Source organism: Limanda limanda, chromosome 6 (genome assembly GCF_963576545.1).
Source record: "Limanda limanda chromosome 6, fLimLim1.1, whole genome shotgun sequence".
Lineage (NCBI taxonomy): Eukaryota > Metazoa > Chordata > Actinopteri > Pleuronectiformes > Pleuronectidae > Limanda > Limanda limanda.
In genome coordinates, this window is record NC_083641.1 from 21,076,581 (window position 1) to 21,094,937 (window position 18,357).

At 43.1% G+C, this 18,357-nt stretch overlaps 1 protein-coding gene across 1 annotated transcript in view; it reads left to right on the forward strand.

The window, feature by feature from the left end:
* The window catches only part of igsf9ba (immunoglobulin superfamily, member 9Ba), a 56,890-nt gene that overhangs the window by 36,945 nt on the left and 1,588 nt on the right, over nucleotides 1-18,357 (forward strand). The window contains exons 7-19 of the mRNA XM_061073615.1: nucleotides 1,535-1,680; nucleotides 2,900-3,042; nucleotides 3,514-3,654; nucleotides 3,745-3,864; nucleotides 3,961-4,111; nucleotides 6,621-6,744; nucleotides 8,336-8,511; nucleotides 10,727-10,953; nucleotides 11,108-11,192; nucleotides 11,298-11,459; nucleotides 11,701-11,746; nucleotides 12,512-12,598; nucleotides 13,306-14,931. Of these exons, the coding sequence (XP_060929598.1) occupies nucleotides 1,535-1,680; nucleotides 2,900-3,042; nucleotides 3,514-3,654; nucleotides 3,745-3,864; nucleotides 3,961-4,111; nucleotides 6,621-6,744; nucleotides 8,336-8,511; nucleotides 10,727-10,953; nucleotides 11,108-11,192; nucleotides 11,298-11,459; nucleotides 11,701-11,746; nucleotides 12,512-12,598; nucleotides 13,306-14,931 (3,234 nt within the window). The remainder of the gene's footprint in view (nucleotides 1-1,534; nucleotides 1,681-2,899; nucleotides 3,043-3,513; nucleotides 3,655-3,744; nucleotides 3,865-3,960; nucleotides 4,112-6,620; nucleotides 6,745-8,335; nucleotides 8,512-10,726; nucleotides 10,954-11,107; nucleotides 11,193-11,297; nucleotides 11,460-11,700; nucleotides 11,747-12,511; nucleotides 12,599-13,305; nucleotides 14,932-18,357) is intronic.

Below are 18,357 nucleotides of genomic sequence, written 5' to 3' on the forward strand. Positions count from 1 at the left end.
TCTCGGCGGCGCTCCCCAGAGCAGGGCCCGGGAGCCGGAGAGGCTTTCATACAGCGAGCAAGTGACAGACAGAACAAGTGGGAGGGAGGAACAAGTGAATGGGATTCTGACTGGCAGTGAAAACAAGTGTCTGTGGGCCTCACACAGAGGAAGCGTCCAGTCTAATAGTTGAACAGCTTTCACTGTGTCAGACTTGATTTATTTGCAGGTTAGGTGAGTTACACATGAGAGAATTCTCAGAGAGAATAACTCCAGCCCTAACGTTTTATTGGTACCACTTTCTAATAAGGCATTTTATTATATTGAGATTATACAGGACTGTGCAACTCAGGAGAAGAGACAGAATTCATCAGACAGAATTCACTTGTTCAGTTATTCCAATAGAGTCAAGGGACCAGACTGTGTGATTTTAACCTGAGGTGGGAGTTGATGAGAAAAATGTGATAAAAAACAGTCATGTATCCAAGTTCACCTATATTTCCAAGGTCTATACAAACAGTTACGTAGTATAATCATACAGTTCAATCAAGTTCTTGAGTTGAAACAGTTTAAATAATAAAAATATAATAATGGGCATGATAAATGCAGTGGTTTAAAATTAAAGGTAGATTTTTTTTAACCAGGCCAGTAGATCTGACTGTGAGACACATCCACTGAGGCCCGATTTAAAGCTTTGTGGACCAAACACATACTCTGGTTAAGGTCAGACTGTTTCATTCAGACATGTAGGATCCGATTCTCACAGTGACATGACTGATACAACCAGACTATGACATGAAATGACAAAGTAAAACGTAGCCATGTGCACACTCGCTGACCAAAAATGTGGAAGAGACGAAGCACATGAGCCGTTTGCGTACTTCTGCTCTCATGTGTTTTATTCAATTTACGTCGTAGCGCTATAATTCACCACAAATTCATTGCACAATCTGATGTGCAGCAAACTGACATCCCACAGTCCCCCACACATGTTATTAGATCCGTCTCACACAGTGTGAAATGAAATAAACTTGCACTATGGTTTCTGTTGTCAAGTCCAAAAGCGTCTGTAGGAGTTAAAAAAAAAATAGTAACCTTCCACATCTCAGTTCATCCCTTGTTTAATAAACAAACAGTTGTGCGTGAAATTACGATTATATGTTGACTTATTTGTTGATTAGTTGTTGAATTATTTCCCTATGCGGACAAAGAGAGCAGCTCCATCACAAGTGGAGGCAAACTGACTGTGTGCTGCATCACCAGCGTGTTTAATATCAAATGGCATCGAGGGGGAGAACATGAAGGCTGTACCATTTGGCGACCATGACAGTTGGCAGATTGATTTGAATCTCTCGCTCTGTTCTCTGTGTTCTGCGTTCTGCGGCTGCCTCTCAGAGCGGCCTGCTCTTTGACTCTCTGCTGCTCTCTTATGGCACCTTGATGTAATTCAGAAAACAAAAAAAAAGATGAGGGCTCTCTCCTGTGTGTGTGTTTCAACAACATGGTGTGTGACAAAAAAATCTAAAAAAAATAAATCTGTGTCTGTGTCTTCCAGCGATCTGAAGCTCCGCGTGCGCATTCTCATCGACGGCACCCTGATCATCTTCCGGGTCAAGCCGGAGGATGCCGGGAAATACACCTGCAGCCCGAGCAACAGCCTCGGCATCTCGCCCTCGGCATCGGCCTACCTGACTGTTCAGTGTGAGTGTTACCGTGGCAACAAAGTGGCGGGGGAGGGGCGGGCGCTGCCTGTGTGAGGAGAAGGGAACAGCAGCAGCAGCAGTATGGAGGCTGCTTGTGGCGGAGGCTGCTCTAGTGTTTCGGCAGCGCTGCTCCACCACCGTAATGCAAAGTAACCTTCTTGAATTTCAAGGTCAGGTGGTTTCAGAGAGGGAGCAGAGACCCCCCCCCCCCCCCCCCCCCCCTCCCCTCGTCATTTGGACTCAGCCCCTTTGACCGTTTGTCGTTCCTCTCAAAGGAATTCAATGATTGGATTATTATCTGCTCCGACTCCACATGTTCCTGTGCACAAAGATGGAGACAGACTTCGTGCTCGGGCTCCATTTTTCCTCGTCTCTTTTCAGTCCGGCCCCCCCCCCCCTAAATCAAACTGTGACCTTCCTCTTCATCAGCAGAGACTGATGGGAGCGAAGCGCCTCTCCCGGCCATCTGACGGTTTCAGCCGTGTCGTGCGTGTTGAGCTAATTTGTTCCCAACTTAAAGCTGGTCATTGATTACTGTGCCACGGAATGAGGAGGAGGAGACGGAGGAGGAGGAGGAGGAGAGAGAGAGAGAGAGAGAGAGAGAGAGAGAGAGAGAGAGAGAGAGAGAGAGAGAGAGAGAGAGAGAGAGAGGGAGAGCTGGAGGAGTCACAGCACTGCAGGGACTGATTTCATCAGATAGAGCAGAACATCACGAAATCAGGGTCCTGGAGGCTTCATGCAAAACTTACTCTGAGCCTGAATTTTTTTAAGCATCTGAAAATCAATCCTAGGAATCCAGCTTGAGTGAATACTCTTCTTTTACGGATACTTGAGAGTACTTTCATTCAAGGTCCAACATGATAACTGTTTTCACTTTATGCTTTAAGGAAGTCTTATTGATTCTGAGTGAATTCTTTACAAGGAATAAAGTAAATGTACAAATATTCAATTTAATCTAACAGCAGGAGTCTGAGAACTATTACCAGGGTTGGTTCATTCAACAGATAATTATTGACAGCTTTTTTCATAAAATACACTTTTCCATCACAAAAAGACTCAGCCCTAATGTTTTCGAATGTGGGATCTGTTTTGTTACATTAATTTATGATTTTCTCACAGTTTTACGTGTTTATTTATCCATAACATTTTTGCCAAGGTTATATTTGCATGATTATGTTTCCGACGTCTCTAACACCACATCGTTGTTTTATGTTCAGACCCTGCCCGAGTGATCAACATGCCCCCGGTCATCTACGTCCCACGGAAACTGCCAGGCATCATCCGCTGCCCGGTGGACGCCAACCCACCTGTGACATCAGTGAAGTGGGAGAAAGACGGCTATCCTCTCCGAGTGGAGAAGGTCAGTCTGCCTCAGGACTCCCTTCATAGACCAGTCAATATTTTTCATATTTCATTTAGTGTTTTCCGCAGCCCTGCATGTCTCAGTATTGTAGATTTTATTACCTCTATGATTTATTTTAACACCATGAAAAATATATTTCCTCTTTAAAAACGTTATGATTTACTTATCTTCTTAGAGATGCTCCTGCTTGAAGTTTACAAACTCTCAAGAAGTTTAGCTAAGACACGATTTATTAGACTTATTGAACTTGTTGAATTTGGACGTAAAAAATCTCATCTACTGTCACTGAGGTCAAACAGTATTTCACAGTCCTGTTAAAGGCAAACTTGCTTTTAATAAACACTTCTTATTGCTATGATTTAAAGGCGTTTATTTGAATCCCTTGGGCAGCTCAGAAACATTTAGACGGGACCCTCACATTTCAGGACCCCTGATTTGAAGCCTTTCAAATGGCCCCTTGTCTTGTAGTACCCCGGCTGGAGCCTGCTGCCTGATGGAAGTATCCGGGTGGCGGAGGCGACAGAAGACTCCCTGGGCACCTACACCTGTGTGCCTTACAACGCCCTGGGTACCATGGGCATGTCCCCCCCTGCCACTTTGGTGCTAAAGGTACATCCCTGCTCATGTCTGGTAGTGTCTGATGTTTTAGAGTAGAATGATCTGCCTTAGTCTGCATGGTGTGTGTTTGTGTGTGTTCAGGATCCCCCTTACTTTAACGTGAGGCCTGGGGGGGAGTACCGTCAGGAGGCTGGGAGAGAGCTAGTTATCCCCTGTGCTGCTTCTGGAGACCCCGATATACCATCCATCACCTGGAGAAAGGTGCAGCTCACAAACACACTCACCTCCTGAGACTTGCTCGTCTTGTGTGTTGGGTTTCTCTTAACCATGTTACTCTGATGTCCGTGTCCATTGAAGGTGGGGAAGCCAAGCAGGAGTAAGCACAACATCCTGCCCAGTGGCAGCTTACAGTTTCTGTCCCTCAGCAAGGAAGACCATGGAGAATGGGAGTGTGTCGCCACCAACGTGGTCACAAGCATCACTGCCAGCACGCGGATCCTTGTCATCGGTACAAACCACCTGCACAGCGCTCTCACCCTCCTCAACCTCAGAGCTTTATCACTTACCTTGAATAGTGGTCGACTCATATTTGTGTTTTTAATGGTGCTTGACTCAAGGTCTATATCTACAAATGTACTCTATTTAAATGCACTTTAATTCAGTACAACTGTATTATTCACTTAAATATATAAAAGGGCCCTCTGCACTCTTTATATCTTCTTAATATGTAAAAAAAATTATATCTGAACATATTACTTTGTAAATAAACATGACTGTAAAAGCGCCAAAAAATTACATTTTAGTAAAACTCTATTTTTGTCTCAGCCTTGTGAGCACAGGCATTGGCCGATGCGGTTATTTCATAATGCCAGATAAATGGGCGTAAGAATTAATCAGTCTATCATTCATTGTGTTTGTTGTTTCCCTTCTTTGCTTTGTCTTGAAGAAATGACTCTTATCCTTCAAGTGTATTCTCTCCACCCAGTTTTCCTTAAACATTATTAACATATCAGCTGATCTGATTATACTCAATCAGCTACATTAATGTCTTAATCTGTGGCTACATCCACCTCCTGTCACTGCATCCTTTGTCGGTTCAACCTTCAGTCTTCAAACTCTTAAACTGATAAAGTGAAGTGTTGACTAAGACATGGAGGGCTTTTTAGTTTCAACAGGGTTATGATGGTCCACATTTAGCATCGTGAGGCCGAGGTTGACACATTTTTCACTCAGAAGTCTGTGTTTAGTCTGTGGTTTAAAGCTTCTGTATGTAGAAAAATGTGAAGCAATTTATAATGATATTAATAGATATTGTATGTGAAGAGCAAGGCCAAATAAATATGACCTTTCTCGATTCCCGTCAAATCATCCAGAAAGTTTTTGAGTGCTCTAGTGGCCGTTCAAGGTGCCACTTGCCATTAACTCGCCGTTATGTCCCTGCCGCTCTCTTGTGTGCAGTCGATCCCATTCACATGTTTCTGCAGGTCTGGTAACCTAGACTGCTCTTTCTCTTCCTCCTAATAATCCTTCAATAGGCTGGAAAAAAGCTCTTCAATCTGAGCACCATACAGGGATGTATTCAGTTCCTAGTCCAAGCATCAGGTCACTGTTTTGGCCGATGCCCGTGATGAACGCTCGTGCGTACCTATGGCTTATAAGCACATGCACGAGTGCGTGCAACAGGAAATTGGCTGCAAATTACTCATTAACAGCCAAATATCTCATCCATAACAAAGGATTTCAGAGTGTTACATATACAGAACCTTTAACACCAGTTATGCAAATTATAGACTCTAGATTCTAAAACCTAGTTATGGTGCCTCCTCCAGCAGTAATAGCAGCCATTGTGAGTAGATAAATGCCACATACAAAGTTTTCATTCAACCTCACTGCATTGGCAGGATTATAGAGGTGTATAGTACAATTAACATGATTATTGTGGGAATTTGTCAAAGATTATTTGTAAAAGAAAATTGTATTTGTCAATGGGTAGAGGGGGTGAGTGGGATACATGCAATCAAGGCCATATGGCGTATAAATCGATTGACTCTGCTATCAGGGTCCACTTGTTCATTTATATGGTTCATATAAACATATTGTTACTACAACAGTATCATAAATGTGTATGTTTTAACTAGTTAAAGGATTAGTTTAATATATTTGATGATACACTTGTTCAATTAGTTAAACAAAATAGATTAAATATTTATATAAATAAATAAATACCTACAGCAGAAACCTAATAACACATCTAGACCTGAAATGCAAAAATGTTGCAAAAAAGCAAAAAAAGTTGTTGATTTCTATATAAAAACATGGAACCAAACTTTAGCTGAATTCAAACATTCCTGACTCCATCACATATATGATGGATCACATATATGATGGAGTCAGTTTACTTAAATTTATCTCACTGAGAAATCAAATAATCATATTTTCCAAATGCTGAGCTCGAGCTTTTAGTCGATTAAAGGAGTAGTTGGTGTTAATTTAGTGAACTGGGAGCATGTCGGTGAGACCAGCCCCAGTAGCCCGTCGCCTCAGAGCCATCACACCACGGCCCAGCTGTGCGACCAGCCCTGGGCTCACAGGTGTCACGGAGCAGACAGCTGTGCTCCTCAGGCCAGGCCGAGGTCTCTCTCTCTCTCTGGCTGAGGAGAAGCTGGCTGCGGGCCCGATGCACAGCTGTCGGGTGGGTGGGACGAGTGGAGCAGGCGGTGCCGCTGCTCTTGAAGTCGACCTTACGCTGGTCACCACCTCAGCCGGTGTGACAATATCCATCGAGAGAAGCACGTGACGCTACACAACAAAATACACACAGTTTGTGTTGATTTAACTCAATCACTACGAGCCGGACTCAGAATGACCAGTTATATAACTTAAATACAGTATTCATTTATATTTCTAATTGCTAAATGATATGAAGTGATAATTGCAAGTGGTTGAATTTTATAACGAAATTAGCACTTGTGGGTTTTTATATTGATTCTCTGTCTCTGTCTCTATAAATCGCTCAGGCACCAGCCCACATGCTCCAGGAAATATCCATGTGTTGCCCTCGACAACCACTGCTAACGTGTCTTGGGAACCAGGCTACGATGGCGGCTACGAACAGACGTTCTCCGTGTGGTACGGCCCAGTGTGAGTGCTCTTACTTTTACTTTTTTGTAGAAACACTGCACCTGCTGCGTATTGGCCTAGTTTGGTCTCACAGTAGGAGACATCTTTATTTATTTATTCATCTATTTTTCCTCTGTCTTCATCGTTGGTGGTGAAACATGAAATTCCATCAGATGCTCACGGCAGAATAGTTTTGACAGCTGACTGTGTTACTGTGGGTGTACTGGGGATGTGCATGCATGTGCGTAAGTAATGGAGCGTCACTGCAGTAACATCCCACTCGCTATCAGATATGCTGTCGCTAATTGTCCTATCAGAGCATCGTTTTCTGACATTTCAATGCAGGAAATCATCCATCCTGGTATCACTGGATACTCATGTGTTGACTGTGAAAACGAAATGAAACTGAATGTTCTGCCTCATCGTGCTTATGTACAAACACATTTCACTTGAAAGTACACGTTTGTGCGTCAAAGCCCTGTAATTACCCTGGTAAGAGATAATTAAATCCATTTCACATTGTAGCCTAGTGGAGTGGATTACTGTGGATATAAACACAACTAAATGAGAAGTTACTTGTTGCTTTCAAGGCTGCAGTGATAATTGTGATGTAGTAAAATGATGGTTTTCATTAAAATACTTATCCTGTCAGTGTAATTCTTCAGTTGTTTAAATTGCTGATCTATTTCCGGGGTGAATCATTCATGTGGGTTTAGAAGTAAGAAGATATATGTCGTCCATGTTTGATATGAAAACTAATGTTTCAATAAATGCTCTGGATTCAGGAACCGGCTCAATATGTAATACTTCTGACTCAGACAGGGATGTGATGTTTACTGGGGACGGGAGGTTGACAAGGCTCCTTCACTTTTACATTTTAAATCAAAGTTTTTACTCATTTAAATCTCTTCAAGAAAAGTAAAAAAATATTGATTTTGTCATGTAGAGAATCAGTGGTGCCAACTTTCTTTTGGAACATAGAGAGTGATCAGTTGGTCCATAGCTCAACATTAAGAGTTTTATTCATTTGACAGCAGTGACTTATAGATATAAAATAAAAACCTGTATCAAGAAATAAAAAATGCAATTTAGCATAAATGATAAATAATGTTCCCAATAATAAATCCATGATTCATTCATATTAATTTGGATTTAATTCAAGCTATTTCTTTCAAGGAAAAAACTTGAACTAATAGAAACTGAAATAACCTTCATTAGCACAACTTCTCTATTCAGATCATTGATCAGAACCAAACACGATTCTGTCCTGGAAACCTTCGTGAATTTGTCTCCATACCTCCTATAAGCAACTGAGAAGACCCTCCTTAGAAATGTCTGTCATCATAACATCTAAACAAACAGCACATTTTCAGAAAATAATGAATAAAGACTCCGGCAAATTCCCTGGGACAAAGGGGAGAAATCTGGTGTAACTCAAGAATGTATTTAGTGTATAACCTTTAAATTTCCTGCAGATTTCCATCACATACACTGAACAACACTGTTATGTGACTTATGAGAATCAGAACATTATTCACCATGATGCAGTTTTACCTTTTTATCACACTTTATATGATTGTTTTCTGTTTTTCTGTATCATTTCTGTTCTCAGGTCAAAGCGAGTGGACTTCGGTCCTCACGACTGGCATTCGATGCCAGTTTCTGGTGCTCAGATCTGGTTGGTGGTGCCAGCGCTGGAGCCTGGGACGGAGTACCAGTTCAGTGTGTTGGCACAAAACAAACTGGGCACAGGCCCATTCAGCGAAGTTGTGACAGTCAACACCGCAGGTGGGTGCCGTTACTCAAAGGCTTTTCAATCCACGTTTGGCGCTTCTTGAATTCAGAATCAACCCAGCGAGCTGCAGAGATACTATTTATAATTTAAAATGTTCATCTGATACAGTGTTGAAGACACTGCCCTCTAGTGAAGTTTACACTGATGTGTATATGAGGGTTTAATTTCCACTGGGGATGGGGCAGGTGCGAAAATCCTAATCTTGTCCCACTGATATTATTGCAGGATGATTGTTTCTCTAACAGTTACTGTCTGACCTTCCAGCTTCTAAAGTACACATGACAGATGATCTGAGTTGGGAAAAAGCCCAGTCAGCTTCAGTTCAACCTGCTGTTGTTCACTCAGAGCAATAACCTAATAATAATAATCAGAGCCGTAGTCAACATGCATCTTTCTGATTTTGTGTCCCTGAGTTTCACCTCTCAGGCTTAAAACAGTCTGTCCTACCTTGTTGTTAGAGTCACTGGATGGAGTTGAAAGAGAAAACCTGCAGACAAAGTTCAGGCAGGAAGAACTACATCAACCTCTCCATCACCTCCACACATTTAGGAAAATAATATTTACATTTAGACTGTAGTTTTCTACATATCCCCCGATACAAGGGTTAATGCATTTAAAAGTGATTTAAAAAACATCAATCAAAAAAAGTATCTCTTTTCTCTCTCAAGTAGATTAAACAGGATTTTAAGTAGAATCAGGCCATGAACAATACAGCAGAGTTTTACAAATGTATGTTTCTGATATTAAGTTTCTTTGCTACTGTCACTGTGGAAAGCACAAGGACCCATGAAACGTACATATATTCATATACAGTGTTGTATATACTGTATATATCCAAACTTTACTCTCACTGCATATTGCACACCAGACACCAGTTTGTTTGAACAAAATATAATCTCTTACATGCACAAAGCTAACTGCTAACTTAATGCTCTTTTAAGACTGCACACAAATCCAGGCCTTTCAGCCTCTTGTGAAGCCCAATGCTTCTGTACCCTCCAGATAAAATGTGCTGAATTTTTAACCTGATGAAATGTATTCACTGGAACTGTACACATTTTCATGCCTGAGCAAAACGATAGATGATTGTCTGCAAACATGTTCAAATGTTAAAATACCAGAGTTATTTATTAATGTTATTAGTTCCACCTGTTTTTAACATGTTTGCTGTGAGAAAACATACAAAACACATTGTTACTCAACTCAGCTGAATTTAGCTGCTGTTAGAAAAGCTGTTTTTTGATCTGCAGTGTATTTTCAATGTAAAAAGAAAAAAGGAAAAGATTTACGTCTTTTAGATTCTTGTGTGTTTTAATCCACCTCATGCCTCAAGGGCAAGCTGCCAATTCAGCCTTTGTTTGCCCGCTGCGTGAACAGAAAGTGAATTAAAGGTGCGTGGTATTTAAAATCAATGTCTCAGCAGAAGGAACAGCACGAAGGGAGGAAAGTGCATGGCTGGATTTTCTATCATAGAAGTGGACAGAGCAAAGAAATGAAGGGTTTAAAAGAAGGAATGTTTAAAAATCGGTAACACACAAATCTCTGTGTGTTCGAAACACCAGACTCAGAGAAAAGAGACGACATCGACTCCTCAAACCAGTTCAGTCCATCTCATGGTCGAGTTGTATCATGTTTCAGTTCATATGGAAATCAGTGCATTGAGTTACCTTATTACCAAGGAAACCCTTTGCATAATAGTACACCTGTGTAAGTGTTCAATCACTGATAGGCAGCATATAAAGATTTCATAGTATGTGTATAACATACTTGGTTTTAACTCTATTATATTTGCAGATATAAATACATTTTAGTGTCTGTTATTGTACAATATTTGTCTACATATATTTATGTTAAGTCATACGTTAAGTGTTCATATTTGCTTAGAACAACATTATAAACCACAAATTAAATGTTAATAAACTGCAGGAGATGTTTTTGTGGTTAACTAAGATGGCTGTTTAAGCAATTATCGAATGGATTGCCATTAACGTTAATACAGACATTTATCATCTGCAGAGGATCATTACTACTGACTAGTGACTCCTTGGTTTTTACCTCTGCAGGTTGATATATTTCAATTTGAGAAATAACTGCCCTGACCACTATCAGATGGATTTCAATGGTGCCCAGTCTGATATCTGAAAATGTCCTTGATGGATTGGTACATTTGGTGCAGACATTTCATGGTCTCCGATCTCTGGTCTGCAGGCTCCCCTCTGGGTACCCCAGAACCACTGGTGCTTCTTACTCCACCACGATGCCTCACAGCCAACCGCACGCAGCACGGTGTCCTCCTCACGTGGCTCCCCCCAGGCAACCACTCCTCACCCATCGACCGATACATCATGGAGTTCCGCCTCGGGGAGAGATGGGAGGTTCTGGACGACCTGATCTCTTCCACGGAGACTGAGCTCATAGCCAGGGACCTCGTCCAGGTCGGTCACATGCACACACCTTCTGATATGTGTCTGTGGGAGGTTTTCTGGTTCAATGCTTTTTATTTCACTTTCAATGTACGTGGCGAAAATCTGTGTATGAGAGGGACAAAAGAACAGTGTGTGCGGTGCCTCTCTCTCTCTCTCTTGTCAGGAGTCCTGGTATGAGTTTCGAGTGATGGCTGTCATGGACGACCTGATTAGTGAGAGCAGTAATGTCGTAGGCGTATCAAGCACGGGTCAGTCTCTTCACAGTAAAGAGTGACAATCTACACAGAGAAAGTAGAAATAGATTCATATTAGTATGCAACCTCTTAATTTTACCTCCTGGTCTGCCCCGTCAGATCCCTTCCCTCCTGCGGAGCTGCCTGACGAGGGCCTGGCGCGCCCTGTGGTGGCGGGTGTCGTGGCAACTATCTGTTTTCTGGCAGCGGCGGTACTGTTCAGTACTCTAGCAGCTTGCTTTGTCAACAAGCAACACCGCCGCAAACTCAAACGCAAACCAGGTCGGTCTCCATCTCCACTTAATTCACGTGTATTAAATATAGTGCGTCTCACATGGATGGATGATGAACTAAAAAACTACAAAGAGACAAAAAAAGACACAAAACAAGCACAAACCATGAGGCCTGTCACATGTCTGTGGGGCCCAGGGGTCCATTGTCTCTTAATCCATCCATGTGTCTGACTTGCACTGGTGGTGTTCAACAGAAGAAAAGCTAAATCTAAATATTTCTGTCCTCTCAGATCCTCCCTTGTCGGTGACACACTTCAGGAAAAGCATTGAGTCACCGTAAGTAAAGCCAACGCCGGAGCGCCTGCAGTCGACCTGAGGCGGCCGCTGCTGTGCATCTTCTTCTGCACCTTATTAAGAGAGTTTAGTGGAGATACACAACATTTTTTCGTGGAGCTGCTTGATACACACAGTATGCATCTCCTGTGCTTTTAGACAAGAAGTAATTAGTTTCTGCAAAATGAAAAAGAAACAGAGAAGGCGACGAAGCAGCCCAGGGTTTATTGTGCATACTGATTAGAATGGATGCTTGAGTTCTTTCGGAGGGTGTGGAAGAACATGTACAGTAGCAGCCTCTAGCGGATCATGGGCAGATTAGGGAAGAGTTCAAAGCAGCCAAGTCAGCATTTTAAACGCATTACCCAGAGTGCCCAAGCTGCAGTGTGTGTATTGATTTTTGATCCATCTGTATTCTTTAACCTCAAACGCTCTCTGCTTCCTGCATGATCCTCAGTGTTTAACAATGCTGCACATTGAATCTGTACTATCTGCTACATGTGTGTACTCGTCTGTCCGTGTGTAAAACCTGTGTACGTGTATGACTGCATTTCAATCTCAGAAAGTAGCTCATTTGTGACATAATAATCTGTGTGAATCCCATTCCAGTGTAAATGTTTGTTGGCCTGAGACTTTAGAGGAGATCGTTAGTGTCAGATACTTTTGTCTGTTTCTATGAAATGGTCCAGGCAGGTCACGGTGTTCTCACTTCCTGCGAGTGGCTTAGATAGAGATGAACCAGGCCCATGTGTGTGTCTCCCATCGCAGGCCTCCTCTCACCCCCTTGCCGGGGGTAGAGCCCTGCTGGGACGAGCCAGCCAGGAGCAGTTTCTTGCCCCCGCCCGCCAGCCCCCTGTGAGTGCCTGCCTGCACCAAAATACAGAGTGTGCTGCAACGCACTGGCTTGGCTGCATGGTTAATGCATTGCATAGAAATGATCAACTGACTGATTATTTCCTATAGTGAAGTCTACCGCTGGTCTTAGTGCATGCACAGACTTTCACGCACCATACCAGGGAATAAACTGCATTAGCTCAGTTGCATGTACAGTTCAATACTGTGCACATGCACTCTTTACAATGTCTGTCTACGTGATGCATTCAGTGACCCAGTAAATGTCCACTGTGCTGCTCCTGGTGTGGGCAAATGAGGCCTGGTTAGATGTCATCTGCTTCCCTCACATCACCATTTGGTGCAGCATATGGAAATTGGGCTCACGTCTGCTCAAGAAGATGTAGACTCAATGGATAAGTGATGCGGTTGTCATGGTTGCGTCGTTGGTTTTCCTCTCATCCCATCATTCAGGCTTAATTCATTAGCCGCTGTCCCATCAGGATGCTGCCCCGCCATGAGCTGGTCATTATCATAACGCTATTCATTATGGCTTTCTTGATAGAGTGCTTTGGCTTTGTACTGTGTCGTTTGTTTGGTTTGAAACTCACCATTGATTGACAGCATAAATATTATTATTTAGTTTTGAAATATTTGCCTTTACCTTTCGGGGTTTCTTGTGGTACATGTTAAATCAAGCCAGTGTCTTGTGTCTGCATCTTTTAAATTAGGTTATCATCGGGGAAGATAAGTCCAGAGAGCTCCCCTCCTTCTCGGCCACGCTCTCTTTCTTCTGAAGGCTCCCACGGTCCAGGCCTGTACGTCAGGAGGCTGCCCAGCCCTCAGAGAGACAAAGACAAAGAGCTTTCCTTCTACAAGAAAACCAAGCGTGCCATAGCCAGCAAGAAGTACAGTGTGTCCAAGTATGAATCCGAGGTCACCACGCCTATTGAGCTGATAAGCCGCGGCCCCGATGGCCGCTTCATCATGGACATCAGCCCACCGCCGCGCCGCATCCAGGGCTTCCCCTTTGCAGAGGAGTCTGACATGTACCCCGAGTTCCGGCAGTCTGACGAGGAGAATGATTTTGACCCCGGGCCTATGCCGCCCATCATGCCCACGCTGCGGCCCCAGCTCTCACCAACGTCCTCCAGCCTGGAGTCAACGCAGCCCCCCAACTACAGCCCCCGCCTGCACAGGGCCATGGAAGGTATGAGCTTTGCAGAGGGCAGTGCACTTCACGCCTCAGGGCAGGCCCCTACCTCCCGCTACAGGGGCTTTCCCCAGGGCCCATTCTATGGGTATCTGGGCAGCCGCGGTGAATCAGGGATTCCACCACCATTCTACATGCCTGACATCAGCCCGCGTAGCTCTGCTCTGTCCTCCCCCCCAGGCACTGGAGACGGGCCCTTTGGTTACCCCTCCATCCCCGAGGAGAGTGGAGAGATGGAGCACCATCAGTACACTGCCTCTGGCCATTCTCTGTCTCACACACACAGCCCTCCTTCTCGCTCGCCTGATAGCTGGCATCCTCATGAGCTACCCTTCCTGGGTCTAGAGGGTCCACGGTTCATATACCCACCTCATCATCCCTTACATCACCCCCAGGACCTCCCTGACCCACCCCCATACCCTCCTCACCCTCACCCCTCCAGTCGCCTGCACCTCTCATCGCTACAGGATCAAATGAGTCCTGGACTCCTGCAGCTGGAGGTTCCTATGGCTCTCCAAGGCAGAGACAGGTCCATGGGGCCTCCGTCTAGGCGTTTAGCTATGCAACAGGCCCAAAGTCTCGGCCAGCTCAGACACACGGCCCACGGTGTGGGTGTACCAGTGTTGCCTTACCCTGACCCGCTAGCCCGTGCAGGGAGCCCAAGCACAGCCCCCAGTAGTAGTCCTCAGTCCTGGCTCAGCCCGAGGGCGGGGCGCCGGGCAGACCCCAGCCTACCCCCACTAGTACTCCAGCCCTCTCGCCTCTCTCCCCTCTCCCAAAGCCCCCTTAGCACCCAGCCAGGTTCTCCAGATATTCTAGTACGGCCCCCTCCGCGCCCCAGCATCCTCCGCACCTCTCGGTCTCTGGAGATGCCTGAGATCACCCTGCAGCCCTCGGCCACTGTCAGTTTCTCCCGGAGGTCCTCCCTGTCCACCTCTCCCACTCAGAGCCAGGGCACCACGCATCCCAGCCCCAGTTACCACGCCCACATGTCGTATGCCTCCACTGCAGCCAGTTACCCCTCCCAGTCCCCTTCTCCTCCACCGGAGGGCAGGGATGTTTTCGGGCAGAGGCCGTCCCAGAGAAGGAGAGAGGAGGAGATGCTGCCCTCAGAGCCCTCCCAGCTCCAGATATCAGCCTCAGGGTAGGTGATCCATTCCAGTAGAGAATAGTCACATATTAGATTAAAGAAGAGACTTGTCTCCTCGTCCGCTCTCTAGACCAAATTTCCCACGTAATTATCCACAGTTCTACTTTGATGTTTTCATTCAGGCATAATTAAGATGCATATTGTACATAAATATGCAGAAGGCATGGAATTGCATTCAGCACAGACTGTGTCAGTTCATAAAAATGACAGTTCTCTAAACTTTAATCACATGAGGAAGCTATTTGATTTTAAGATCATAAATTTGTGTCTTTATTATTTAATAGCTCAGATTCAATCTTATAAATTATTGATCACAATAATGAAAAACGAAGTCAATTTAAACTAAGAGCAAAAGCAATTACTGGAGGAAGAGTAAGACACATGAAAGCTACAGAAACCCTCAAGTGTACTGTTATGGAAACTGTAATTGTTTCTTGTCCCCCATTTTGAACATTGAAACTATAAATTAAAGTAACTTCAACAACTTCCCATGAATTAAACCTGATTTGATAAATTTTCAGAAGTTTGAAAATAAAAAATCCAAGTGAGGAACAAGAAATATTAAGTTTATGTTTAACTTTAATAAATGACTGTATATGAACATTTACATTTTTATATTTATACTATTACATAACACGATGTCAGTCTCTTAATAGGTCACACTTTATGAAACATTTGTAACATAAGCATTTTATATCAGTGAAAATACATTGATAAAACCAACTTAAGTTATTATCCACATTTGCTCAGTTGAATTATAACAAAACCAAGTATTACTGACTTATGAGATCAAAACTTTACACATCATATAATACACTTATTCAATAAACCTGTATGATATACTACTACAACATAAGCTGACAATTAAGTGAGGATTAATAGATAATACTAATTATTAGTTACAGCTTATAAATGCTTTGCAGAGAGTCGTTATAAAAGGTAACTATTAGTTCCGTCATTACATGTTTAGATAAAGCATAACTGAAGTTTCAAGAGTTTCTAGCTAACGGCCCTAGTATGATGTTACCATGTCATTAATGGATTGTCTGTATTTGTAAATGAAAATAAGTTGTAATAAAATAAAAAAGATATTCTGCAGAGGTTTTACAGGAGGTTTGAGTTCAGACGATACACCAGAGGGCTTTTCCTGATAAATTGAAGAGCCATAAAATAAATGTAGTGTCATCCTAATAGAGGACAAAAGCCAGCCACTATTTGGCAACCCAATATAATTAAATTGTTTTTAATGGCTTTTAACTGTCCTCTAAAGCCAAAGTAAATAATTTACCAGACATTAAATTAACAACTTAATGAGCTATCAAACAAGTGAGTTACAACGTATGAACTGCTCATAAAAGGTGTCCAATTTGAAAGTTGTGACCATAAGGATGAAGACACAGTGAGAATATGTTTTTCACCAGGGAATAATAAATATCAGGAGAAGACATTTTTCCCAGTTAATCCAACATTTAGATTGATCGTTGTTTGTTTGCAGAAATGTAGACATAACACAGAATAGCTTATATAAAAACACAGCGGAGAATCATGTACTTTAATGCCCTCTAGCATTTCTACACTGCACACACTCCTGCGCCCCCTCACACCCACCTCACCACCCTTAGAAGCTACAGTGAGACGGTAGCCAAAGCCACGAGGCAGAGACTCGTTCCTGCACCATCACTGGCCTTTAGGGGAAAGTAGCTTTTAGGGCTGCTGCTTTATAGAGGTAAGGGTCTTACCTGATTTGTTTTTGATTGATCTCAGCTATCTGGGCAGCGTTGTTGTGACCCGGTCCCCTACGCCGCAATAGGTAAGGGTCGGACCCATGTCTGATAGGGCAGGGGTCAGCAGGGGGAGGGCTCTAATCACTCTCTCCTTTAAAGGGGAATCGCTTTGGGTTGTGCCTCTGTGCTGGATTCAAGTGAAGTACAACTAATGGTAATAATAATGACACACAGGACACATTTGTCGATACACGTCCAAGGCGCAGTACGCCTGCCATGCCGTGGCACAGTGCGCTGCAGTAATCAGGCTTGAGAGCGAGCAGGAGGAGCGGTTTGGACAGTTTGAGAAGCATTTGATTTTGTCTTCTGATTGTTTGAACACAGACATGTTTCCCTGCACCAAAAACTAAAAAAACAACCAAAAAAAGCCTTGAATCAATAGAGGACGCACATGAATGAAAGACTGGAGTATTCCCCTTTAAAGTTTTGTTCCATGTGCAAAATGCCATGCATGCATTCTCTAAACTTCTCTCTATGACCAAACAAATAACTACAATTCTCAAACTAAATTCTTTGTCACATTTGTTGTCTTAAGTGCTTTCGTTTTTCTGTCATGTGACTGTTTTTTAATGGCCATCTCCTCTTCCTGTCATGTGACTTGTTCTTTAACGGCCATTTCCTCTTCCTGCCATCTCCTCCCGTCAGCATGGTGAAGCCTCTGTACGCAGTGTTCATGTTTATGAAATTGTGCTGTACAGTGTTTATGTCTATTGGAAATGTTCTGTATATTAACACACTGGGGCCTCTGCACACAGTCCATGTGATAATGGGAGTGTTCTCTATCTGTGCAGGACTGTTTTAAGTCTCAGATTGTGTCTCGCCCTCTCTGCTAATGCCTCTCAATCTCTCTCTCCGCAGTGACAAGTGATGGACAGCCTCTCTAGAGCTTTGTGTTCCTTTTGAAACATTTGTGGCACAACAACCTGGCTTAATGAAACATTAAGTCACGTTTTGAAGCTGTGTGTGTTCAGTCGTTTGAAAAGCAAAGAGCCTCGTGAACCTCATCAAAACGTAAATGTTGAGTTTCGGAGGTTTTGATTTAACTTTATTCACTTATTTCTATACGAGACGGACAACAGAGCCAGAGTATTGGGTACGAGGTGAAACTACTGCTAAATAATACTTCATACGATGAAAGAGACGATACTTAACGTGTTTATTGATTTGTGTTGATTGATTTGCTGATTTTAGTATTTTTCATTCAACTTACTGTAGCATGTATCACTCATGAAATGAAAATAGTTATTTCGGGTTTCATTAGCACATTGAACAGACAGTCGGAGAAAGTCTCTCACACCTTCTGCAGGGGTCAGCAACCTTTGGTGGGAAGAGAATTCATGTTTGTTAACACGTCTTTAGAGTCGTCACAGTATTAGAAGAAGTTTGATCTTTTTTGTTATAATAATAGAGTTAAAGGCCTATTATCTGAACAAGAGCCCTCATTTCGAAACCATTTAGTGAGGTGTGCTATTAAAATACTAGAAAGGTGAGAAAACCCCCGCGAAGGCTGTTTGGCCACTTGCATCCAGCTTATTATCCAGATCCGCACCAAATTTCTCCTGTTGATAGATATTAGCACTGTAAAAATGTCTGGTTTTCCTCATCAAGACCTCTACATTGTTTGTGGAGGAAAAAG